Source organism: Trachinotus anak, unplaced genomic scaffold (genome assembly GCF_046630095.1).
Source record: "Trachinotus anak isolate AG129_WGS33_773 ecotype Australia unplaced genomic scaffold, CSIRO_AGI_Tana_v1 ptg000007l, whole genome shotgun sequence".
Lineage (NCBI taxonomy): Eukaryota > Metazoa > Chordata > Actinopteri > Carangiformes > Carangidae > Trachinotus > Trachinotus anak.
In genome coordinates, this window is record NW_027273858.1 from 20589030 (window position 1) to 20616423 (window position 27394).

Consider the following 27394-nt stretch of genomic DNA (forward strand, 5'->3'; position numbering starts at 1 on the left):
AGACCCGTATGGAGTCTGACTGGGCTTACACAATGCATTTTCTCTGTCAGCAAAGCTGCAGCAAAGGGGTGTTTCAGTACTGTAAGTGATTGTCAAGTGATTATCAGGCAGAAACAGCTACAACAAAAAGCTCAGCCAGACCTCTGTCTGGAATCAGCCCAATGAATCAGTTACAACAGAGTTGTCAAATCAGAACACTGACTGAAGATGCAGACTACTATGATTCATGTCTGACTGTTTATTTCAGAAATATGACTTGGTTAAAGCAGGTTTATAATTTCAGGGTTGGAATTGTTTTGTTACAAGTGTGGTACAATTTATTGAAATGCATATAAATAATTGGTGAATCTTAAACTGGCTTTTGTGATAACTAATAAGAGTTGTTGTAACCTTTGACACCAGACTGCTCAGTGTCTGAGATGTGGTTATTGTAAACTGCTCCTACTGGACTTTGTTATTCAGAGAAGAGACTAACTATGACCTTGTCCTCATTGCAGTTTGATACAACAGGCTGGTGGAGGAAGCAGTAGCAGATTCCATACTGTATCTCACATGTAGAGGTTGTTTCCCCGGCCCAGAATAAATACATTAATTTAAGTCAACGGAGACTGACCAGAGTCTGTTTTTTATTCATCAATTTGGCATTGTCAGCAGGATCAGTAAAATAGTGTCATGAGCGCTTCAAACTTTTCTGCTTGCCTCTGTATTTTATTAGTTAAACTTCACTATTATTTAGTCATTATGTAGTTGGAAAACTGTCGAGTCTTGACCTGAGAAGTCGGCCCTCCTGTGTTGAGCCAAGCATTTATTTAGTGGTTGTTTGGTTTCACTGATTTATAGGTGTGTGCATTCCTCACTGCACTGAACTGTGAATACACTAGATTGCTTTTCTGGGTGTGCGATGAGCAATCTTTTGGATGTAGCAGTTTTTGTCTTAGTGTGTTGCTGGGGTTGAAAAACGCAGGGATCTGGCGCTTGTTGAAGATCTTCTGGAGTTTCTCAGATACTATAGAGAGTATCGGATGACAATTTCGCTGCGTTTAGTCCTCTTTTCTTCACCACCTACAGTGTCGGTGTTATTCCTGGATCTTGCGGCTGTTTGTGCTCATTCTTGTGCTCATTCATGACCAGTTGTTTGTCTTCATTCATGAGCACAAACAACTGAAGGATGCATTTGAAGCTTGTGGATACCCCAACTGGATCTTTTTGTGAAAATAACCGCAAGATCCAGGAATAACACCAACACCAAAATCACGCTGGGTGACTGAGAATCACAGACATAGAGGATGGGGTAAGCATGGCTTGTTCAGCAGCGATATCCACTAACCTTGAACCTTAGGAAACAGAATCAGTATCGCCTGTGTGAGCTGCATATGATGTAATATCCAACTGTCATGAACCCGCTGAGTTTCCACAGTGCACCAGAGTTGGGCATATATGCAAAATACAGAAATGTGTCTGGACATACATTGTCGAGCAGATGTTTCAGGAGGCACCATGACCACTATAACCCCACCTGTTTCAATGGTTACAGTATAACCTGAAAAATATTGGGAGTTTACAACAAATCAGGCCACAATGATGTAACTGTGTAAACCAACGTGACCAGTTTGGATGGATTTAAAGTGGAGCCCTACAAACAGAAATATTAGAGCTGGACAGAATGGTTCCTTCGTAGCCTGATCTATGAACAGCTGTCATATGCTCTGTGGCACCAGTGTTTACAATATGCAAAACAACATAATGAACAAATCCTTACACGTGGAGTCCATCACAATAGGGATTAACTTTTCAGCTAAAACACCTGTGGCAGCAACAGCTTTCAAGCAAGCTGACACCTCCTGTACCACAGGAGGCAGCTTAGACAAAAAGAAAGCCACAGTGTGGTAATGGAAGCCATAATTCTAAACCAAAATGCCTGAGGTGAAGCCTTCCTTCTCATGCATACACAGGTGAAAACTTGTAGTCTGGCAAGCCCAAGACTGGTGCAGATGTGAATACAGCCTTCAAGTCTCCGAATACAGCTGTCATAAGTCCATGATTGAGCCCAGGTAGGTAATACTTGGCTGACAAACCTCCAGCTTGGCAAGCAATGCTCTATGACCTTTAAGGAGGCAAATGGAGTCTGTTTTGCAGGATTCCTCAGAAGGAAGCCACAAGGAGATCGTCGGCATATTGAAGTAATAAACTTCCACATATCGCCTTTTCATATGTGATTTGCAGAGACTGGACAGTTCTCAGCCGTACATGTTGCTGACCCTCAAAGTTGAAAGCAGAGAGATACTGGCTATCAGGATGCAACGGAATAGAAATGAGAGAAAGTCTACCACTGCATCAAATTTAGAAATGGTGTGACACGGAGGCCAAAAGTGAATTAACATCAGGCACAGTGGGTGTTGTAGGAACAATAATAGTATTAATTGCTTTTGTGAACTTGCATGAAGCACAATTCTCCAAGTCAGTCAGCTTTTGGGACGTTTGGCCTGATGTGTGCCTACTGTGAGACCTGTGATCTTAACTGCTTGTTAATACTCCTCTGAACATGGCCACTATACGGCAATGCAAGACAGAATTCATAGTAGGGATAGAAATATGGCCTATGAATAATATTGCAATATTTTTGGGCTTTTTTGGACATAGGGTTGGAATGTAACCCTTTGATGCATAAAACACACCAATATGATGAGTCCCTGCAACATTTGCCTGCATAACATTTTGTTTATTGTATATGCATTAGTGGTTTCTATTGGAAAATGTTTTAATTTGCATGCAAAAAGGGGGAAATCACAACCAAGTTAAATTTGACCCTTAACAAAAACAGAGCTCAAAATAACAAAAAGTGCATTCAACAAGATATTTGACACAGTGCTCTCTTCTGAACCAATTTGTCTGCCTCCATCTTCAATTGAGGTACACGTATAAACTCACTTTGGTGCTTCACTTCTTTCACTCTCTACAGTTCCCTCCGCTCCAGATACACAAACACACGGCGGAGTTTTCTGTATGGGTGGGGGAGAGCCACAAAGCGAATTTCATGCCGGCGGCTTAAAACTTCTATGTGATAATTTGTACTTGATGTTTGCGGTACAGTGATTTACTGCATTTCACACGGAAGAAGCCACGAAACATCGAATATATTCATTATATCGTGTATCCCTAACTCATAGGCCATCTGTGGGATAGACAGTTTTGCTTGATGCTGATCTTGATCGAAAAGGGGAGAAATGTGGAAGAATTTACTGACACTGATAAATAATATTTCATTCACCTATAATAATTAAAAACCCATAAGGGTTGCTGTACTTCTTCTTCTAAACTTCTAAAAGCAAGGTGACAGGTTTTTCTTGAAGCTTCTTGAAATGTTAATTTCGTCAAGATTGTATGCACTAGCAGCATCACCTGTCCTTGGAATCAAATTCATCTTTGTACAATTGTGCTCTGAAGAACATGTAAGGAGATGATTTGATTGGCTATTAGTGAAGCCCACTCCATCTCCACCTGCTGATAATGTATTCCTCCTACAAGCAACATATTACATCATGTTCCAGCCAGTTCTCCAGATTGGTCCACGCTGTGCCAGGATTGCACATGTACCTTCAGTCCACACAATTACAAAAGCAGTTGGCCACACCCACGTATGTCTACACAGTGAGCTCATATGTGCATTCCTGCTTACATCCAGATTCACGAAAATATATTTAAGCTTGTAGACTCCAGTAGTTTAAGTTTCCTGTGAAGTCTCTGTAATTCAAATGATCAAAGACAGAATCCAAAGACGTGTACCTGCCAGTTGTGGGGATTGACTGGCTTTAAAATGACGGCTTAAAAAAAACACAAACACAGGTAACTCAGGTAAAGTGGAAACCATTCTTAAGTGTTACTATGACAGTGAATGCGTCTGTTTGTGTAAGCTCTGTGATGGACCAGCCACCTGTCGAATGCATTTCCATTCCTTTAACTCAGTCAGAAATGCTGAATTGCAACAGATTATAGAAAGGCACTAAAACCACGTCACATGGCAGGTTTTTCCATCCACAAAGACACAGCAAACACAAACACCCAGGGCTGAAGTTTCCCCGTGAAATGAGAGAGGTTTCTCTCTTCCTCTTCCATGCCTCACCTACACTGGCGCTACCTGCCAAAAGGCCAGGCATCATTTTCAACTGATCATTACCCAACACCCACTCACACACTCACACTCACACTCACAAACAGTACTATGATAAACAATAGGCACAATCATACAGACTTAAACACTAGTGTCACAGCTAATAAAGCGAAATGACAAGGGGTTGATCTGGCGCCTAAGACGCCTCGGCAGCAGCAAGGCTGCGTGTTTGATCTCTCCTTGCCGCCTCTAACAAATGAGTGACGGCAGCGAGAGAGGGGAACATTAAAGGAATGGAGAGAGGCATGAATGGCTTGTGGGAAAGCTTCAAAGGTCACTGTGGCTAATTCAAGGAGCAAGGAAGTATTAAAAACAGCCATTAGGGCTCCAGAAGGCATGATAATGTTAATGGTTAGCATTAGTAGCAGGGAGCATGTACCCCTGTGGCATTAACGGACTGAGTGCCTGGCTCACAGGTTCACTCAGCAGATGTTGCTTTAGTCACAGTCATTTGCACTGTGACTGTATATAATTTATTCTCTTTCTAAAATAATACAAGATGTGGGAGTACTCACTTTTACATTTGCTTTAATACTCAGCGGTGTTCACGTAGGCGTTTTTGTGAGTTTACACTCTTTAAATGAGTTGACCCGTAGTACGCAGCTATTTGAGAATGCATCACAGATTTCCATCTGCTGAATGAGCAGCTTTACTCCAAAACTCTTAACTGGCAAAGCTGAGACTCAACAACACTTCCAGCTTGTACAGTGCACTCAAGTTGTTGAGTGAATCTCACTGCTAGCCTCTGCTGCGCTGGCAAAACTCACTTGAGTGCACTGCATAAATGTGTGCCATGAATAGCAAAAAACCAAAGCGGGAGAGCGACAGAGGGATCATCAGCATAAATTCACTTTACCTCCAATCAGCATTTAAAAAAACAACCTGATGTTATCGAAGCGTGGATGTGTGTGAGAGGCTAACACAGGAATTCATGGTTATTTGAGGAGAAGACAGCTCCTTCTTGATTGCATCAGAGCGTTGGTATGTGTCGAGTCTGTGCAGATAGCTCCTCTAATTCAACCCCAGCCAGCGGAAATTAGACAACACCATGTCAGACACATTCTCTCCAGCATTGAGGGTGTTTTTCTTCTTCTACTTCTCTGCCTCTAATGGGGCACCTTCAGAGCGCTGTTTTCATTTAACATTAGGAATGCTTTCCTGGTCAGTGGGCGATGTGGCTCGGAAGATTCAGCTGAAAATATTAACTTTGATGGACTGTGCCCAGTAATGCTGCCAGCGTGTCTTCAAATTAAGTGCAACGCAGAGTGGAGCAGTAGATCTCTAAACACTTTGTGAGAATATGGCTAGTCTACTCTTTTATTGCGTGACAGAAAATGTTAAATTATTAAAGGTTTCTGCACAAATCCCATAAAATATATATGGTTATTTACAAATTTTGTGTGGACGACAGTGCAACATGTATGAATAATACAGATGTGGGAAGTGTTGCTGCGACTGGAAATTTCACAGCATGCATTCATCTGCAGGAAGGACAGGGCTCAGCAGCAGTTAAACGTAGCTGTAGATATAGAAGCAGCTACATTTGTCACGATGCATTTCACCTTCTATCTCCTTTGTGATCTTTTTCTTTTTTTGCTGACAGAGAAAAAAAGGTGTTATCAGGAAAAAGTTTACATTGCATTATCAAACAGCTTGTTTTTCTCTTCCCCCTGTAAGCTGATAGAGTTAGTTTAAAAAATCACGACACCCTGAACTGAAGTGACAAGGATTACTTATCTCAGTTTTTGTTCCAGGGAAACAGTGCAATGGGACTCAATCCCTGTTTGAGCATTTGAAAGCAGACGCCATTGGCCCCCCTCGTCAGTGTCACTTTGAGTCTTATTCCAGACAATCTGATGTTAAATAAGATCCACAGCGGGGACTTGCTTCACACTGAAATAAATACAGTGCTCCACTGATACCACGTGAGCCTTTCACACACACAGCGGTGATAGATGCTGTATTTTCAAGCCTAATCTATTTTTAATCCCCCACCCAACAAAACCGCTTTAACACTTGTCACCCGCCTTCCACAGCTGTCCTTTCAATGAGGCTAATGTCAGTGGCATCAACAAATCCTCGCCATGTTGTTTACCTCTGAAGTGGATGACAGCTTGAGTTTACTGGAGCACGGTGCCTATTTCATGAAACTTTCGGAAGCTGAGTTATTTCTTTGTGTATCGTATCCAGAGATGAAAGATACGCCAGAGCCAAGTACATCTATTTAAAGAGGTATATAGTATATGTGTATCTCCAGTTTTGACAAGGGCTATCGGCTGAGGAGATAAAGCTAATAAGAGACTCTTCATCACACTAGAAATTATAGGTAATTAAATTGTGCTTTGACAGAACTTTAGAAGGGAGAATTTTCAAATATGTCACACTGAAGAGAATTAGTGGGTTATTAGTGGTGCTGCTGGCATCTTAGAGAGCACATGCACTATTTAGATGTAATAGGCCTTATAACGCTTCCTGCTGCGTTTAAACTATGTCTGGAGAATCAGCTTTTCAACAAGATAAAGGTAAATTACTTACTTACTGAATTATAATGTACAAGTCATCATTCTTCAATTATGGCTCTGCATGATTCCAATTAGGTCTCACATAATACTCCCCAAGCCTACACCAAATATGAGGCGAGGTAAATGTCTGCTTCATCTCCCTGAGTCTGCCATAAAAGCTCTCTCACAGGCCCTTTACGCTTTGCAGAAGACTCCTGGCCCATAAATCTTGTGCAGTTCCTCCCCTTCATTCTTGATGTTAACTATCCATGATGCTCTAATCACTTTCCTCATCTCTTTTACCACATTTCCCCCCCAAGGAGCAGATATTTACATAATCAGATATCATTCTTGCTGTCATTTATTCTCTTTTGAAGATTAGAGATATTAGATTTTTTTTTCTTGTGCTGTTTGATACCATCTTTACTTGGGAAAGTTATGAACCTATAACCACAGAGAATAATTAAATATACACCATAATCCAGCCATTCAATTGAGACTATGTAACTTTTGAGATGAGAAATAACACAATCTTCCTCTTGAAGGAATAAATAGTAAAAGGCATCTTTGCTCAGTTCTGTATTGATTTTATTGATTGAGTTGCTGTATTGATTTTATATTGTTCTTAACTGGCTTGCTAACCTACTGGTAAACCTACCTTCTGGAATCTTCTGATTTAGTTGAGAGTTGGTAGGGTGGTGTAGAAATGTAGACTGGCTGCTTTTTAAACTGCAGTGCATTGTTTTGTATTTCTACCAAGCATCAACCTGAAAAAATATGCAGTTCTTTGAATGGCTGCTTGAGGCAGAGTGAGTCAATCCCCACAGACTCCAGTGTTAAAATGCTCAACTTTTCAGCAGAAATAACATGTTTACAGCCTGGTACAAGAAATAGTTTTGGTCTCTATAGCTAATTTCCCCCTCCATGACAACTGTACAGGGGTGAATTTTTATCTAACTTACCCACTTAAATGTCATTAAGGTTTAACATTATGCATAATTTGAGTGCCGTCTCAGCAGAGTAGCCGCTCAGTGTCTCGCTGCTATCTGTGTGCTAGGCGTCAACTCAGCTAAACTGTGTCACTGAACGTGACCTTGTGGCCATGTTTGTGGCGTTTGTGCCTTTGGGAGATTTTCATGCAAATATTGGACAGATAATATGGCTCAATGTGTTTAATTGACTAACAGAAGAGTATTTTTGAGGTGTGTGTCTTATTTTGATTATATGTTAGCACTAATTAGCACATATCGCTGTCTGCGCTCACCATACCTGGCTTGCTAGCTTAGGTTGTTAACCTGGCTAATCAGTCAGCAAATGAATTAGCCCTGCGTTACCCTTTGTGCAAGATGCCATGCTAATGACGCTAACAGAAGTGCATGCTTGTCACAGTTATTAAACCCACATGCTCCAAATTCTCAGCTCCACATACGAAACGTATTGGTGACGACATCGAGGCTATGTCCATCTTTATTTACAGTCTGTGAAAATGTGCCATGTGGCTATGGAGGATTTGAATTTTTTTTTTAAGTCCCCTTTGTGGGAGCTGAGCTAAGTAATAAAAGTAATGAATAATACAATTACTATTTGTTTTGTATTTTGTAAAGCAAAGTTTTTGTTAATATATAATGAGTTAAAAATTAGTAGACACCAGTAGATGCACACTAATTCTAAGCAGGTTTTGAGTAGTGTGTTCACATTGGAGTAATTAGACAAATTAGTTTCAAATTAGTCATATGGTTAATCTTTGAGTGAGCTTTTAATAGGCACTATTCTCCCACGATGCAATGCACAAAGGAAATGAAACAGCTACTCAAAGCTGAAAAAAAAAAATCCAAAACAAATTGTGAATGTTAGTGAAACTATCTCTAGAAACAAAAATGAACTAGTTAAATCCTCAGCTGTCTCTTTGTTAAGTTTAACTGGCAGTGACAATTTAAAGTCACAGACTTGTAAGTACTTTATCATTTCCTGTTAGTATGAAACAATTTTTTGTGTACAATCTGCAAAACAATTTACAGTACTATGTATTTCAGTGTATAGTGTTCGTACACTACTAAAACTAGTATGTGGCATAGAACTGGCACAGAACTTATGACACTGTTACAGTGCTTGTTATTTATCATAAATTATTTAAAAGTCAGTCTACAATAATTTTGTACCATCCTTTGACAAACTGGAATATTTACAGCAGAACAAACAGAGAAAAGTGAATCTTTTATAAGGTTTATAAGGGGAAAAGATGGCAACATGTAAAGCTCGTAGTCCAGCCACTATTAAAGATCATCAGCTGAACCATGGCAGCTCTGCCACCCCTGCTAAGAGGCAAGTTCCCGTCCTCACTGCCAGACTGCTTTTGAATTATTTACTGTACACGCCACTGGTTGTGGCTGGACTTTTACAACACCACAGAGCAGAGTTCTCCACACTTACTCAGGCACAAAAGAGCGCACATAAAAAAAAGGAACAGTGCAAAGTCGACGCAGGGAGGCACCAGCTGTGAACAAATAGTCGTGCTCAGTAGGTAGCTTAACAAGAGCACTCACCATGCACTCTTAGATTGACAAAGTAATGCATTTCAGCATCTGAATGTAAATGCAAAAGATGTATGATGTGTGCTGTGCACTCAAGTTTCCTCTTTCATTATCAAGAACAAAGACTTTGTGATAATCATCAGACTTAGTGATAAGTGATAGCCACATGGGATTCAAGCAGACCTCCTGAGACCTTTCTAATATCTTGGCATTTCTCTGTTCATAACCAAAATGAGTTTAACAATAGCAAAATAGGAAGTGCTGTTCTGTTTCAACCAGCATATCAATACTGAAAGGAGGAGACAAGTCTTGTACCTGCGAAAGCCACCTGTCAGAGCTATTACAGCGTCCGGTGTGATCGCATGGACAGCTTCGTCAATAATGTTCCCCAGGGCCCGGGCCTCTGCTTTACTGACAGCCCTAGAGATGTCTTCATAATGCAGAAAACCTGCAAGGAAAAGACCACGTGGTTATTAGTCTGGCAGTCAGCCATCAATCATAGCCATTTGCTCTGGGGAGGTGGGGAGTCAGGGTGAATTAAAAGTAAGGTAAATGTGATGTGCTGCCTCCCGCAGATATAAGAGGATTGCAGCTATTGTAGAGGCTGAGCTAAATTATGACTGATGGATTGATGGGTATCTTGTTGATTTTATAAATCTCACTTCAATTTTCTCATTTTTCTTTGCTACATAAAAAGCTTCAATAACCTTGTCTTTCCCTTAGAAGAGACATAGCTACACCATCATTTAATTACAAAATCTTCAATTATATTTCTGTCTGTACTGTAGTAAAAGAAATGAGATAATTCATGTTTCTGCCATTTCAAGATTTACAGAACACAGTGGCGAGATCACAGTTCAAACACATTTTCCATGTCAAAAATGTGCATTATTTCTCTGCACGGAGTGGAGGCCACAGTGTTCCCAGTGATGGATTATGACCAGTTTGATAAAGATGTCTGTCAGCATAATACATCATCAGATGGGAGTTTCAACTGAATGGGACTATGTAAGCAGTGTAATATCATGTTTTGAATTACCACCTCATATAGTGCCACAGTGCAGTATCACATACATGCACACAGTGACATCCTGAGCAGCAGAGGAAACAGAGAAATGCTGCAGAAAAATGAAAGGCCGCATATCAGTGCTTCCCCTTAAGACATTTAACCATGTAAGTTAAATGCTCTGTGGGATTTCTATCACTGGCAACAATTGAAGCTGATGTTATCTGCATGTCAGGCTGCTCCTTCACTGCTGTATTTTTGTTCACTCAGCTGTTCCTTTCAGATTTCAACATTGCATCATCTCAGAAAAATCTCTCAGAATATGCTCTAAACTATAACTTCTTGTTCTGCACTTCCTTCTATCCTGTTTGTTGAACCAATATATTCATTTGTTTTTGGTTTTTTTTGCCGTGCTAGTGACACAGCTCTAGGGCTGAAATATCAGAGGATCTAATCCATGGATTACTGTTACATTTTGTCCAGACATTCATGGTTTCAAGAGGATGGTTTCTAGTGTCATCATCATGGCATATCTTTTATTAAGGAACACTTTGGTTACTGTCAAATACTTTCAAAATGAATGACAATTTCATCCATCGTAGCTTCACTTTATGCTATTTAGCAAATGTTACCATGTATAACATGGAACATGGGTGGTAACAGTGGTAAACGAGTGGTAAATGATGAAACTCTTTTGTTTGAGACCTGCCAACCTTGGGAAAATATTTTGAGTACAATAATACTTAGTTCACATGCTTCCACACCACTTCACTTTGTGCACGGCCATTTCCCTGTTGCATTTACTTCACCTAAAGATCAAAAACTGAAAAAGATGAAAAACTAATTTCAGATCTCAGTTTTTACTGATGCAACAGTTTGTTTTTGTTTCTTTTTAAATGAGCAATACAGCTGTGGCTGTAGACTCTGAGTTGTTCAAACATGTTTTAGCAGTAAATATCTGCTCTGGAAACCTACATCCAAACTCAATCCATGATTAAACTAAATAACAATACAGAAGTAATAAATGGTGATTCCCTACAGAAATATGAACTAAACTTTCAAATCATAACTTTTCTACTGTCAGTCAGCAGCTTCATATGGTCTTTGCTTTCATGGCCCTCTCTGACCAGATGATTGATGAGCGCTTGTTCCACGGCAACCATTCCCTTTCACAGTCACTATTCATTGATTTTTATTAAAAATGCTCCTGCTGCTTTTGCATTGTATTTTCACTGTGAACTCCCCGCTGGTCACATCTCATCTCGCTTCAGAGAAAACACATTACGGCTCAAGCCTCACATAAGGAACCTCCTGTGGGACAAAAAAAGAAAAAAAGGACAAAAAAAGCCAAAAATGATATGCAGGCCTCCTCTGGAGACATTTAACGATTAGGCCTTTGAGTCTTTCTTGGAAGCAAACTCGAGTTGTATTTTTCAGTCGACAATCTGAATGGCAGAGTGGAGATGATGAGATGTTGATGTACCAGTTTGTTGCATCTGGTTTAGTTGAATGCTGGGATCTGTGAGAACGTCACTGAATGAGCGCAGCCCTCCGCGGTACCACTTCTCCGCCGTCTTAGGTCCAACCCCAAACACACTTGTGAACAGCTGGCAGGAAACGAGGTAAGGACGTAATCAAGAAGACATGCACTGAAATGACAGGCTCTTCTCAGAAGGGGTTAGCATTCAAAGTTTTGAAGAGCGCCATGTCCTTAAGAGATAGCAAATGCAAATCATTTTCACAGCGATTTCAAGGCAGCAGGATGGAGAAAGCACACCAACGATGGCGTTGTTTTTCATTCTACTGACCTTTAGTGTTTGATACCTTTCATCAGAGAGTATTTTCTCAACTTCAAACGAGCGGCCATGTTGAAGGATCTCCTGCAAAACATAAACGTAGATGATATTAGGGAAAACACTGTTGGTGTCAGCAACGGCATGTTTTCCACTTGGTTTATGTTTCATGAGCTATTAACAAATGGCCCCAAATTGCTGCACATTTACAAACAGCTTCCACTTAAATCAGATGTCCTCATTTAATTTCTTTTCAAGATATAATGACTTTGTTGTTGTGAAACCTGGGATTAACACCGATTTTATGGCATTCATAAAAAGCCCAAGGTAATATTTTCCCCAGCTTCTATTGTTTTCTCTGAAACAACTTTGTTCTGCCTTTAATTGTCTGCCGTTCTCAACAGAGCACCGGTAATTTGCTGGTCACATTTTAAGTGTCTTCATTATGTGAAGGCATAAAATCAAACAGCAGTTATCCGGTTAATATCGACCATCTTCCACAGGGGAAATTGTAAAAGTTTTTAATGTTGAAAATGAGCCCTTGCATGTTTATGTTTTACAAGCACTATCCATGTGCATTTTAAGCGCATGTGTGGCGGGATGACATCTAGCTTCAATGAACCAGTGAACCTGATCCAGAATGTGAGTACAGTGCAGTTTAAAGCTGCCTTCACTGCTCAATGATGCATCCACCCATCCACCTCTGCTTTTCAACCCCCCAGCTAAGTCCAACCTCAAACGCAAGGATAATGCTTCAACACACTCCCTGCTCCGGGGAAGACATACTTCGTCACATGCACAACGCCTCTCTCTCTCTCTCTCTCTCTCTCTCTCTCTCTCTCTCTCTCTCTCTCTCTCTCTCTCTCTCTCTCTCTCTCTCTCTCTCTCTCTCTCTCTCTCTCTCACACACACTCTCACACCCACACACACACACACACACACACACACACACACACAGAAAACACATACTGACTACACACACTCACACGCACACACACACACACACACACACACACACAGAAAACACATACTGACTATTCATCCCCACCCCTGCCTCAGTGCTCCCAGACTTTCATGTCAGTAGGTTTATATCTTTTCCCACTTTGGATGTTCAGTCAGCAGCGAGCAGTTCAGTCACTGCTGACAGAGTGTCACTCCGATGTTCAAAGGCACATCAAGTGTTTTGTTTTTACTCTGTTTGGTTTCACTTTGTTTTTCGTGTCATGTCATTTTCTTGTTTTGAGCCGCGATCTGTTCAAAGAGACAACCTAGTGGGAAAAAAAAAACAAAACACACAGCTGTGCTCACGTCTGAATCACATAAGAATAACAAGAGGGAGAGGTCAGTCACAGCCACTCTATTTTGGCCTCTCTGGTGCAAATATGTTTTTGTTTAATTTTGTTTAATGAATCAGACTCAGTGCTGAGAGATTTGACAGATTTTGAAACTTGCTCAGAGACCTGCCGTGTTTATGTTAGGTTTAATGTGTCAGTGAGTTGGACTGTGGAGCTCACCTACAGGGATTTAGCGTCCTCTCCAAGAAAAAAATTTTTGACACTTCCTCTGACAACCAGCCATGATTTCTGCCCTGAGCACAACTGCAGGTGATGGGATGATTGCCAAGTGATCCAATAAGACTTTTTTTTTTTTTTTCCTTAAAAGACAAGGTAAATTTGTGTGATGCTTGTCAGTGTGTGCACTCATGTGTGAGTTTTCTTAGCTCGTCTGTCTAGGACTTTCAAAACCATTCTTGATATCTTGTTGAAAGATTGAACTCAACAATAAAAGTTTTTTACCCTCAATATCTCACAGCAAAGATGGAGTTCCACTTCAGTGTCCACAAAGCATATTTGTTCAGATTGTTAATATTACAAGAAGAAAGATTCAGCAACATTCTCCTTGACAGTGCACAAAAACAACCAGAGCAAGATTTTTGAAATACCACATGTAAGATTGAACCAGTCTCTCTATCAGAAAAATGTGTCAAAAAAATCAAAACTGAGTACATGGTGAATATGTTCCTTATCTTTGTAAACTAAAAGAAAGGTGTAAAATATTTGCAATACATGAAATACATGTACATGAGCATCACACATTTTCCTTTTTCATAAAACTGAAAAAAATGCATCTTTAAAAAAAAATACATGAGTTGTATTAAATTGTATGTTCGCCGTTGCCATTTAGATGCTTTTTAAAGAGTCTTTCTCTCTGACACGGTTTCACTTAAATGGAAGTGGACCTGCTGTAAACCTCCAATTTACAACTGACAGTTTCACCAAATATTACTCATTCATATAATGCAGCACTAAAGCACACCTTGACATATTGCTGAATGGATAGGTTTGTTAGTTTTACAGAGCTACATGATTTGGAAAAAAACATTGTAATAACTTTAACTGTATAGGCTATTATAGTCTACAGATAGTTGCTACATAGCAACGCTCTGCATGCGCTGTGTTTCTATTGCTCTTGCATCGTGCCAGCAAAGACTTAGTAGTTGTCATGTATGTACAATTCAAATGTTAACTAACCATCACACTCAAACTACCTACTCAAGTGTGTTTATATGAGATGCTTTAGTTATTCCATTGCTGCAATATTAAATGTATGTCTACCTTAAGTTGCATATTTGTCAGTGTTACTAATTTAGACTGGAGTTAGCCACTTCTCTCAGTCTTGTTGGACTTCGTATTAATCAGTAATAAAAGTCCATAAAGGTCACGGTTTACTGCAGCATTAATTTTGACTGTTCCACTTCATCAATCACATCTCCTATATTTAGCATTGCTGCTGGCCATTTTCCAATGCATTTTCCAAAGTGTTCAGACTGACTTCCCACCTCCGAGACAGGCACTGATTTCAGATCATTTCACAACAGTATGAAAATTTCGTTTGAGAGACTTGAAAGTCATGTGGTGATAGAGGTAATCCATCACATTAAACATTTCATCACTTATTGTTTACGAGCCAGGGCTGATTTGAAAACTCTTGTTTGAAAACTGAATCGCTGTCTTATCCACTTAGTATGGCTGTCCAAATTAAACAATATTTTTTCACGACAACACTACTCTCTACACATAATACAAATGGATTGGCTGTCAGTTAACACTGCATGCAGACTGTAGGCCTTACCTCCATGATGGCCTTAGTATGTTCCCCCAGGCAGGGCAGATCCTGAGTGTCCTTCAGACACTGAACCACAAAGGGCAGACTCTTCAGGACAGATGTGGCTCTCCTGAAGGCCAGACACGGACCCTCGATCTCGTTGAATTCATAGATCTCTGCCAAAACTTCAAATGCATCCTATGGCGAGAGGCAAAGACAGGTGAAGGGAGGTAGAAGACTAACGGTAAAGAAGGTAAGGTAGCAAAAACACAAATCTTCACTTGTGAAGTAAGCAATATAAGGCAGGCTTATTGTATTTACACAAGGGATGTGAAAACCAAGGGAATAAGAGACCAATCGAAAATGTGTCAGGTGTGCATTCACATGTGAGATGCACTGAACCAGACAGGAAACCAGACAGGGAACTGAACTCCCTCCAGTTCCCCCCCCCCCTCCTCTGTCAGCCCTCTCTGTCCCTGTTCCTGTCCCTGTTGCTGTCACTGTACAGCAGGACCTGCTGCATGTTGCTTTCTTCTGGATGACCGGACAGAGACATTAGAGGCTGGTGAACACCAGATTGGAATCCGTCATTTTCCACTTGTTCACAACAGGCTACCCAGAGGGACAGCCATTGACTTTCCCCTTACAAACGCCCAAACACTGAATGAATGAATCTACTGTAGAGAACACATAGAGGGCGCACAACTCTGCTAAGCCCACATATTCCTCTCTTTTTAAATTCTTTATTTGTTCTTTCAAAGCTGCGCTCAATATTCATATAACAATGGATCAATGGTGTACATGAAAGTGCACTTATAGAATTGTACGCAGACTCTGTTGTTCACCTCAGGTCTATGAACTTGGTTCCGTCTCGTCGCATCTTTTTTGGCTGTAGCAGCACAATGAAAAGTAAACAGCTATTAATGCTAACGTTGGCTATGAAGCAATAGCAAAGCTTACAAATGCTCCTTTAATGTATGTGTATGAGTCATATAAATTTTGCTTTAACTGCACAGTGCATTCAGGGATTATGGCAATTCATATTGTTATGTTTATACAGCAAAAAAAATCAATTTATGACTTTTTTTTGGGATAAAATTTAATAACACAATCAAATTTGGTAAAGATTGGATTAAATATTGGTTGAACAAATTTAAATCAGCAGAATTACTGCAGGTTGATGTGTTGAGGAGAATTATGTTATAAAATTTCCTACATCTCATTGGTCAGGAGTTATGAGTAAAACTTTATTAAGTGTTAAATAAATGGCAACATGGTGGTGTTATCCTCACAAAGTTCTAGTTCCAGTTCATCCTGGTTATTCTTTTGTCTATGGTCTTTTTTTGTTTGGTATTTTTTTAAATATCCTGGTATCTTAGAGGGAAGTAGATGGAATGATTCTGTTTGTGTTGAGGGCCATTCTGTATCACTTGCATTGAAAGTTTAAACAACGTACTGTTATTGCAGAGAAAAACACTTCACAAAACAACTTCACTGTCACACTTTCTAATATTGGCACACAGCTGAACACTTGGCTCCGTTTTCAGCCGGACCACTTCACGGTTTGCTGCTGCTCAAGTGATGAGCTACTGTTGCAAAACCAAATGGAGGAAAACCTGTCACCATAGACGAGATGGATCATCAGTAAGGCCATTCATTAGCTTAATAGCTAATATTTTTAGGTGGGTTATGACAAAGTATTTCAAATGAAGTTTCTGTCTGGAGCAGGTTGGTGCAGTGAGGAATGAAGAGCTGCAGGTGGGCTTTGAGTCTGCAACATGAGAACTCCATCATTTCCGACAGCACTTTCCAGAAAGAAACAAGCTGTTTTTTTGTTGACGCAAGAAGATGGTACGAGGTGCCAGGTGTAGTTTTACCTTTTGAAAGATATTATAAAATTAAAGACGTTAACCATAGCTAATCAGAAAAACTACAGAACAATATGTGACCATTTACTCAGACTGCTCAAAAAAGAATTCTGTAGCACTTCTAAAATTTCATGGGAAAGCGACTTTGTACAATTATCACATTTCACTCATTTATACAAGCACATAACACAACATGCTAATGTGTCATTGCATGAAAATGTATTCTTGCCAAAAGTCCTTAGCATTTACTGTTATGTGCTTCTCTAAATGAGAGAAATGTGATAATTGAGTTTTGAGTTGATGTGCTATCTCACTATGTCGTTTTAATTTGGTGTTTTTACTCTGTACAAAATCTCTTCTGCAAACCACAAGTTTTATTATTAAGCTCAGAGAGGAAGCTGCCATCTTGCCAATTTGTCTTCTTTTTAGATACCCATTAGGGTAAAGCTATGTCCCTCCTTCTTTCCAAATTCTGTGTTTGGAATATTGTGTCTGTTCAGGCTATTTCCATGCATCACCAATAAATGACAAAGGTCTGAAGCTGTGTAAAGCTGCTTCTGAGATAAAATAAAAGTTTTTGTGCAACAAATAATGCTCAGAAGCAAACCACTTGTTCTCACCACAAAGGCTCAAACTGAAAGAGTTGAATTAAAGTGTCACCCATCAAAAGAGTCAAACCTACACGAAAGAGACCTCTGACGACACAGCAATGATGTTATTGACGTTATTTTCAGAGTTCAACCGAATGCCAACTTAAATTACCTCAAAGCAACCTTATGGCAACAGTATACTGCCAGCTCGCAGCTGATGTGTTTGCAAATTATTCACAAGTGAATTAGGTGTCATCATAAGGCACTGAAAGACATGTTGTAATTACTGGAACACCATTGTGTGTTGTTGAAAACCAAGTGGTGCAACAAAAAAACCTAAACATAACACAATCAACACAGTATAACACAACGTAAATCCAACAGAACTGTTATTGCAGCCCTGCAGCAGGTAACACAACGCAATTATAGAAGAGGCAACATGGGCTTCACATTGGAGTCCCAGCACTCAGTGAATGCAAGTCTAAGGGCCTGGCTTGGAAAGAAATAGTTAGTATCATGTGTTGTTCGTCCACGTTGGAAGGAAGTGGTTATAGCTGGTCCAAATGGACACATTCAAAGGTGGGTTGGTTTGAAAATAAAATAATAAAAAATAAAGAAAATAAATATGGCATTAACTGTGCATGCTTTCAGTTTCTCCTCGAAGGCTTTCATAGTGTTGCACACTATGAAGTTGTATGAAGAATAATAGAAGTTGTGTCTGCCGCAATTACAATGTTGCAAAGGTTTTGTGAAAAGAGGGTCTCACACACTGTTGAACCATCAGACTTATAGACTTCAGCACCAACCAACGCTGCTTTAAGTGACATCATTTGAACCAGTGTATCAGATTTCACACAGCTTCCTCTGGAGCCACACAACACTTTACACAACTTTTTACTCATTCGCAGTAGCATTCCCCAAGACTTTCCTCTTGATTGCTGTTTGTTCCACCAACTTCTGAGAAACTATACAGGGCTCTAACAGGGTTTTCCACTAGTGCATACAATGTTCAGCTGGGTGAAAATAGTAGCCTGCTGGGGATCTGGGGAGCTTGAGGGAGGCTGTTGCTGCTGCCCAACCATGTCAGCTTAAGCTGTCTATCATGTTTTTAAGTTGTTATTTAACATAGATGGTAATAAACTGGATTCAATGTACAAAGTAATGTTCAATGCACTTTTCTGTTGCTAGGGGTCTCTCAATCAAAACAATAACAAAAGATAGAGTGCAATGACATTGTTAATTAGCATGGGATCATGGGATTTGTTGTCTGCATTGTTAAATATATATATATATATTTTTAGGTTAGGATTCCTTCTGTGTTCATTGTTCAGGAGGTTTTTACCAGGCGCCAAATTATCTTCAGAGGTCTCCTACTCTCCAGAACAAACAGACCAGCTCATTAAAACCGGTAAAAATGACAGAATCAAGCAGTTTAATGCTAAAAATCAGTGTTTCTCTGATGCTCTTGGGCCGACACAGGACATCAGAGTGGGGCTGCGATAGCAGCTCAGCTTGTTTTTTTGATAACTTAAGATCCAGATGTCCGATGACTAAAATCATTAATTTGGTGAAAGGTTATAGTTATAAGGTTATAAGGTCATACAAAGTGACGGTGACATGACTTGAAACTGTTGGAATGTAGTCAGCTGGAAATGTTTTAATGTACGGCCATCTGGACATCCAGCCAGGCACTTATGGAAAACTCTGCTCTAACACTTGATTCACGTAGAGCCCTTTACCTACTCCTCCACCTCTTCAGGCTTGGCAGGTATAGTACAACAGTCCTTTTTCACAGCTGACATTTTATCTTGTCATGATCTGAAAAGCACAGGTGTTAACTTATAACACTGACAGCTGCTCAGTTCTATTCAAGTGTCCCTGAAAGCCATGACAGTGTGGCACTGACCCTGAACTTGGGAAATAGATAGTAATGGAAGATTTCAGGCGCTGCTGAGGTCCTGTTGCCGCTGTGCAGCCAAAGGAGACAACAGTTGATTCTCATCGGGATTGACACCGCAAGTGTAAGAAAACAGTGTGAAATATCTTCTGTAAAACCTTAAATAGCACAAGGAGCTTAGAAATTAGTCTGTAATCACTCATGACATTTGGGTCAGCAGCATGCCATTGCTCTGCTCTTTATGTAATGTATGAATTAGTTATGTTTAAGAATAATAATAACAACTTCATATGAGTGAAATACCACACAGCTGATAAACTAGTCTGCCATGGTACAGTGCCTGAAGGACAAATACTGAAAGCCACTATAGGGACTAAAAGACTAAATTGTAAATCCAGGACCTGGACTTGATGCAGCCCAGTGTGACCAAAGCTCAGGACAAACTCAGCCATATTCATGCCTTCGTTTCCTCTCCTCTAGCCAAGCCACAATCTGAGGTCACTGCACCAGCAGCAGTCTTGTGCAGACATGCAGCCTCAGGTCAGTGAGCAGCAGACTTCAGTCCAGCTCACCCAGGAGACGCAATGACCCGTTTACTGCAGCACATGGGAAGCAACGACCCTTTACATCCCAGCACACACACACACGCACACAAATATAAAAGCACATACACACACACACACAGCTGGGTTTTCCTCGCAGCATGCGACAAATAGGGGAAGCAAGCTAATAATTGGATAGGTGATAGGGCACATTTGTGTTGTACCAGTGGTTAGTGTGCAGGGTGTGTTGCAAGAAGTTTGGCTGGAAATGTCTGGTTTAGTGTTCCTAGCACCTCACTAATAATAATCACTGGGTAAACTATAGATTATAAAAACTAGACACTCTGTGGTACAAAATGCACTAGGACAAGAATGTCTTGTGGTGTGAGGCCAGTGCAAGATTCTTTATGGGGATAATGAACTACATGAAATGAAATCACTCAGTCTGCTAAAAGTGAGGGTAGATATAAAATCTGAAAGTTAGAGTCACATACAGAAACTACAGAGGTGTAAATCAATATTTACACAGTCTAATGACAGTTGAAATACAGTTTTCACTCAAATGATTCTATAAAATGATTCCTGTCTTTGCTAATTAGCAAAATCTTAAAAAAATCTTAAACTAACTTAAGATAGCTTTAGCCTAGCTTACGGTAGGCTAAAAACAATCCTGGACTAATCTCTCCACTGAAATCTTAAGAGGTTAAAACACAGTAGTATCTGTCTTCTTATTGAAAGCTTTTCTAATTAACAATGGGTCGGCCTTTTATTAACATTAGAGCAGAGAAATATCACTCAGCTCTGCAGTTCCCCACAACTCTACAGTGTATTTTAATATTGTTTAGCTAATTAGTTTCACTTTACATCTTACAATTTTATTATTTAGGTTCAATCTCACCTCTGTTATTTTCAGAAAACAGCTGTTTTCAGCAAAAGAGCTACAATAAACCCAATGCCTGGTACCTGCCTGACACCGGACAGCTGACAGAGAAATGAAGCAATTACCCAGTAAATATGATGGAACATTTAGCTGCCAAAGAGTCAGATATTTCAGCTTCAAACTATTGCTATTGTTACTCCGTATCTGCTGGATGTGTAAATAGGAAACTGTTTGCTAACAGAATCAACATATCCACTATGTCAGTGTTGTGCTTGCAGTTGGTGCACTGCCCCCAAGTGGCCAGAAATCGATAGGTTTAATTTCTTGGAGCAAACAATCAAACCTCGGAAAATTATAGCGTAATTCTTTAGTTTATTTAGTGATACTAGATATTATTGACTGAGTGGAACACCCAGTTATACCAACTAAAACACCTAAAAACAGGATTTTACAACCCGACACACACCCACTAAAGCCAGTCTGTCAACTGTCAAGTTGTAGCAACTGCATGAAATCAGCGCTGCAGGCTTCAAAACCCATCCTGCATATGCATTTATCTAATTAATCAGGAGTTAGGGCTGGTAGGGGTACTTGGTGCGCAGGGACGTTGATATAGCACGCCGATTTACCCCCCGCCATCGGATATCACGGACATGCCTGCAAGTCATGTTCGCACAGCAGCCCATCTCACTGCATGCACAAAAAGAAACCATGAAAGGAGGTCAGAGAACCCACTGAGAAGAGTTTTAACACGATTAACAGCTACGAGATGGATTTTATCTATCTCATATCTAATGAATAAGTAGAGGGCATAATTCTAGGGGGGGGAGGTTTCATATAATTTTAAGATTTACCTCAAATGATGAAAAGAAGGGTGTCTAACTTGTTTTCTAAGAACACCTTCAAAGAAAAGTTCAAGGCATTTTAATATGAAATTTAACAAGATTTTATGAAGGAAAGAGTAATAAAACCTTCAGACATCTTTCCAAAATAAACCGGACAAGTACTGACAATGCAGCAATGCCTGACCCATTTCTGATCCTTATAGCTTTTTGTTTGTTGGCTCTTTAAGTTGTGAATGCTAACTCCGCTGGGGGATGGAAGGAATCAATTTGATGCATTTAAGGTTCAGTGCTCCCATACCCCCATCCACCCAACTCCTCATCCGTGGCGTGTCTGCTATCAGTGCATTGGAGGCCTTGTGCTGCAGGGAAACAAATTCTGGATGTTTAGCCCTTTCTCTCGCTAACTCCCCCCCCCCTCCTCATTAGTCTGGCATGCTGTGTGTGTTTCTATGTGTGTGTGTGTGTGTGTGTGTGTGTGTGTGTGTGTGTGTGTGTGTGTGTGTGTATATGCCATCAGAGAAAAGGTATTTGATGCTGCTTGTCAATCAACCCAGACACAAATGTCAATTTTTGTGTCATCGTGTACCAGCTTTATGGTAAAATTGTGACAGCAGAAGACTCAGGACTAAGCAGATAGAAACAAGGGAGGGTGGAAGCTTGACTTGTGTGTGTACTCGCGCAAAGAGTTGTGAGTTTTTCCCAGTCACAGCGAGAGCAAGACAGCAAGAGACAACAAGAGTGAGAGAAAGCACAGTATGAAGGAGTAGATGGGGGCAGCGGGGTGGTGTTAGACACAACAAAAGGCCAGGAAGAAGTGGTACAGGGGGGAGGGAGTGCGAGGCAGAGATGGTGAGGGATAAAGAGGGAGCAGGGATGAATAAATCAATAGTGCACTGCTGTGGAATGAAGGGCCGCTTGCTGCCAGTGTGTGATTGACACCTCACTGGGGTGCTGTTGCTGAGATGATGCTCATCCTCTCTTCCTGATCCTGACACCTCTTCACAACACCTACTTCCTCCTCCTTCTCCAGCACACCCTGCCTCTGCTCCCCTCCATCCTAAAATCATCACAGGTTATTTCCTCTGACGCTCCCTCTGTCTGTCTAATGGATCGTTCCACACATACAGTTGTAAGCACAGACAGCTCACACTAACGCAGCAGTGCACAATCACACACACACATGAATGCACGCACATCATTTAAAGCCCCTGGGTATTGTGTATGTGCCTTACTACATTGTATCTTTGGAAAATAAATTGGTCTGGTTGATTAAATAAATTGGTTTTTGATAGTGGTGAAAATCGAGTGGGTTTATTATTTGTCCTTGGGTAAAAATACCAAAACAAGCAACGGGTTCATTTAAAAATGCTGATGTTAAGCAAATCCCCCCTGGCTTAGGCTCCATAATTAAAGCACAGATATGAGAGTGGCATCAATCTTGTCATGTCATTCTTTACAAGAAAGTGAATTAGTGTATTTCTCGAAATGCTGCAGATGTGTTTCTTTAAAGTTACTACAGAGCCAAGGTCCTGACACCTCCTCCTGTCTAGCTGCTGTTCCACGAGCTTTTATAGCTCAAATCTCTCTTTGACTTGTCTTTCTGGAAAGTGAAACACGATCCTGTGGTTTAGTATCTCTATTCTATAAATATATCTCTATCTCCTACAGCACTTGCTATTAGACGTTAAAATCTTTCAGCAAACTGGCAGTAATCAATATTTTTAAAATAACAATGTCCCTACCAATATTTAAGTGAACTTCCAGTGTCTGCTCCCAGAGGCCACATCTCCAAGTCAACTGATTTAGGAATACTAGGATTTGATAGGCTGAAATGATGGGGACTATCTGGACACTCGTGTATGAATATCGCACATTCTGCTAGACACAACAGAGGCGAGAGCGGATCAGTGTGTGTAAGTTATCAGGGTCAGTCCAGACCTCAAACATGGGTGAAAATGTAGTATTTCAAATGACTCCCTTTCTTCTATTGCCTGAGCACAGCACACATAAGTTAATTCTGTCCATGCCAACACATTTATCATGACACCAAAGAAGAGACATCAGGAGGTTTTTCACCTCCCAGAGCATCAGTAACAGGTAGTGAACTCACCAGCCAGCAGCCACAGTGATTCAAGATGAAAACCTGCTATAGCGACTATCATTACCAGTCTGACATTATTAGACTGTTAATATTGATGCGTCACTCAGATAGCAGCATTTTACTGTTGTAGCTGATCAAGGTGGAGCTAGTTTGGAATGTGAAATCCAGGGGAAAAGGGGAACGGCAACCCTGGTATGACGGCTGAATATAAACATGTTGACGTTGAATACAGAAATGCAAAAAATTATTTCTTTTTTTTCTCATTTCCATTAACAAGTTTACTTTATTTTAGTCTTTTATCAGTTACGGTGTATGGTTTTTATTTAATGTCATATATGATAATAAACTCTTCAATGACAGCATTTAAAAGTTCTCTTTGTTTTGGAGGGATGGGAAAGTTGTTGTGTCCCTACCACTGCTAAGACCAAACTAGACTCCATTCACTGTGCAGTCTGCATTAGTGACATAAAACATTAACTCTGGGGGGCAATATTAAAGAAAGTTGTCCTGGTAGAGTGCACAATGTAAAGGTCCAGTGCAAATGTTGGATTGGCAGGTCTTTCCTTTTTTTTTCCTTTTTTATGTACAAAGATAGCCGCATAAATAATGAAAAAAAACCCTGGATATCATTTGAAGACAAAGTCATATGGTTGTGGTTGCTAGGTGACAGTGGCACTGGCTAGCCATGCCATACAGCAAGGCATGTACCAAAAATACTGCTTGGCCCCACATGTCTGCGCTGCTGTATATGAGCAGCCTGAAAGAAGATAGAGAATAATGTATCCACATGGCAGCTCAGCAGTTGCGTTCAATAAAGTCAGGGGATTTAAAAATGTCTTTGTTCATGAGTGCAGCAACAAATTCACATCACTTCTGTTACAAAGGGAGAGTTAAATATTTCTGATGGGGGTCTATCTCCGCTGCCATCAGACATGCCTCTCCTCTGACACTCATCGCCGCAGTGCAGTCAACTGATATCCGATTCGCTAATGACTGAGAACTTTTCAAGAACATGTAATTAGCAACAGTCATAAAGAAGCAGCAGTAATCCATATTTGGCCATTTTCCAGCTCGCAACGCCTCCATCCAACTACTGCTAGTATAACTGCAGAATAAATTCTGTTTCCAGTATCCTTATATTTCAATTATGAAATTCTTTATGAAATACATTCTCAGAAAAATAAGAATTACATGAACTAACGAGTTCTTGATTGAAAGAATAACTTTGTTCATATCGGTTCTGATTTGTCTCACAAAGATCACTAAGAGATAATTATCAACTCTTTAATTTGCCATCAGATCACAAGCACACACCCATATACGTAATTGCAATCACAAAGACATTCACACACAAACATTTTAAAGTATCTCCAAAAGATTTTTCATTAGACATGAATTCACAGGGACTACATCATTATTGTGACTTGCAATCAAGCAGACAGCAGGACAGATCAAGGACTGCTTGTGGATCAATCGCTCGCCCTTCATTATCACTACCACAGTACAGTAGATCATATGATTTGCTGCTTCTTATTTCTAATCAGAGACTTGTTTTACAGTCAAAAAGCAAGGGAACTAAATTTTCTATTTCTGTCTGACACAGATATTTCAAGTCATTGCATTTTGTCCCCCTCAGTATGAGTGTTTTACCTTTGGCTTCCTCAAGACCACATCTAGTGCAACATTTCTCTCTCATCAGAGCATCTTCTCTGATGTGGCTTTATATGGAGATAATGAGTTAATCGCAGGAATGAGGAAATTGAGTAGGATTATGGTGTTAATGTGAAAAGAAACAGAGGATAAGAAATTGAACAGCAGCTCTCCCCAGGTGAGACGTGCGTGGGTACGCACATCTCTACATGTCTGTCCACGAGAACAAACACGCGTGTGAGTGTGTGAGAGTTTTATTACATGCATGCAAACATATGTGTGTGGATTTCTGTACATGTGTGTGCATCTATTATGTACGTTTACCGTCACTGGGAAATAGGAAGTCATTATGGAACAGATGCCAAACATGCCCTCGGTAAGCTGTGCTTAATAGGTCTTACAGAAGCTCATCAGCAGGTCTCCACACTCCCACACAAACACACACACATAGGTTTTGCCAGTCACCTCACAGTGAAATTGAACATCGCAGACCTCCAGTTTCATATTCTGTGCTGAAAATAGCATCAAAACAAGCAAAATGGAAATGGCAAAGAGTAAACCAGTGTTGGTGTGTTTCTGAATATATTCTCTATTTCGTCCTTCAGAGAGAGTTAGTGAATGTTCCTTGAGGTCTCAGCAGCTCTATTAAACATACAAGTAATTACGGTTTTCATTATAGCTTAATCTTTCAATTATTTTATGACTAATTATTTTCTAGATTAATTGTTTAGTCTATAAAATGTCAGAAAGTATTAAAAACATGTCTGTCAGGATTTCCCAAAGGGACATCTTCAAATTGCCTGTGAACAATCCATAAGCCAAGTCAGGCCATTTGCAATATTAAGAATGCAGCAAAGCCTCGCATTGATGAAGCTGGAAACAGCGACAGTTTGGCATTGTTTCATGATAAATGCCCTTATTGATTAATCACTTATCAAAAATGTATGTCAAATAATATTTTCAGCAGGAGCAACAAACTTCTCTGTGGTGGTTTATTGTTTGTTTGTTTAATTCATTGACTGTATGTAAATACTGGCTTGTTCCTGTTTCCTGGTTTCCCACTGTGCACCTGCAGCTACGCTGCGGTATCTGGATGTGACACTGTTTCCCCTGTCTTTCACTCTCATCAACACCTAAGCCAATCAGCCAATCAACCGCTTCCCCGTCCCGTGCCGGAACCTGAGCGTCCCTTCCTCAGCCACCCACCTCAGCCACCCCTCCCTCCCACCCCTGCACAACCAGATGGCAGAGGGACAGATCCATCATCGCTTGTGAGGAGTGTCACGTCCATCGCCCATCTTGGCGTAGCGCATGGCGCCTCAGGGCGTGTCCGTGCCAGCCCCCAATGCCAGGGATCACGGGCATGTCAGCTGTCGCACCTCCGACGTGCCACAGCTGCAGATGCTACTCATTTGCAGGTTAATGTATTTTGGGGAGAGCTGTGTTGGAGCGCTGGTGAGTGAAGCAAGCCATCCGTCCAATTAGAGCAGAACAGATTAGGGGGCTTTTTACATTGTACAGCCTCTGGTGGACTAACATGAAAAAGTGCAGTCGTGTGCAGAGTGAGGGGAGACAGCAGTTTCTTACTGTGAAAATCTTGTTATTGTTTTCTGTGGTGGTGCGTCTCTGGCAGGCATATCGAGAAACTGTGGCCACAGTGGTGGGTGTAGACCTTCCTGGAAATGTAGACAAGGTTTCCTGCGTAAAAAAATAACCAGAGACTCATGAACACACACGCATAGTCATATATCATCCTAATTTCGGAGCCTTTGCAAACTGTTGACAGGCTGAATGTGTAAATGTGTGTAAGGTTACTCCTGACTAGCACAGAGCCAAGCGTTCAAATTGAATTACATAAAAATGTAGCCATTTGCCTTGGAGAAGTTATTTTTATGACTGTGTGTCTCCAGGGCAACA

At 40.5% G+C, this 27394-nt stretch overlaps 1 protein-coding gene across 8 annotated transcripts in view; it reads right to left on the reverse strand.

Annotated features, from left to right (window-relative positions):
• The window catches only part of dntt (deoxynucleotidyltransferase, terminal), an 86629-nt gene that overhangs the window by 47016 nt on the left and 12219 nt on the right, over window positions 1–27394 (reverse strand). For all 8 annotated transcript variants that reach the window (XM_071481303.1, XM_071481302.1, XM_071481305.1 and 5 more), the window contains 5 exons: window positions 27065–27175; window positions 15132–15302; window positions 12015–12086; window positions 11690–11813; window positions 9516–9648 (listed from right to left, as the gene is read on the reverse strand). In XM_071481303.1, coding sequence (XP_071337404.1) covers window positions 9516–9648; window positions 11690–11813; window positions 12015–12086; window positions 15132–15302; window positions 27065–27175 — 611 coding nt within the window. The remainder of the gene's footprint in view (window positions 1–9515; window positions 9649–11689; window positions 11814–12014; window positions 12087–15131; window positions 15303–27064; window positions 27176–27394) is intronic.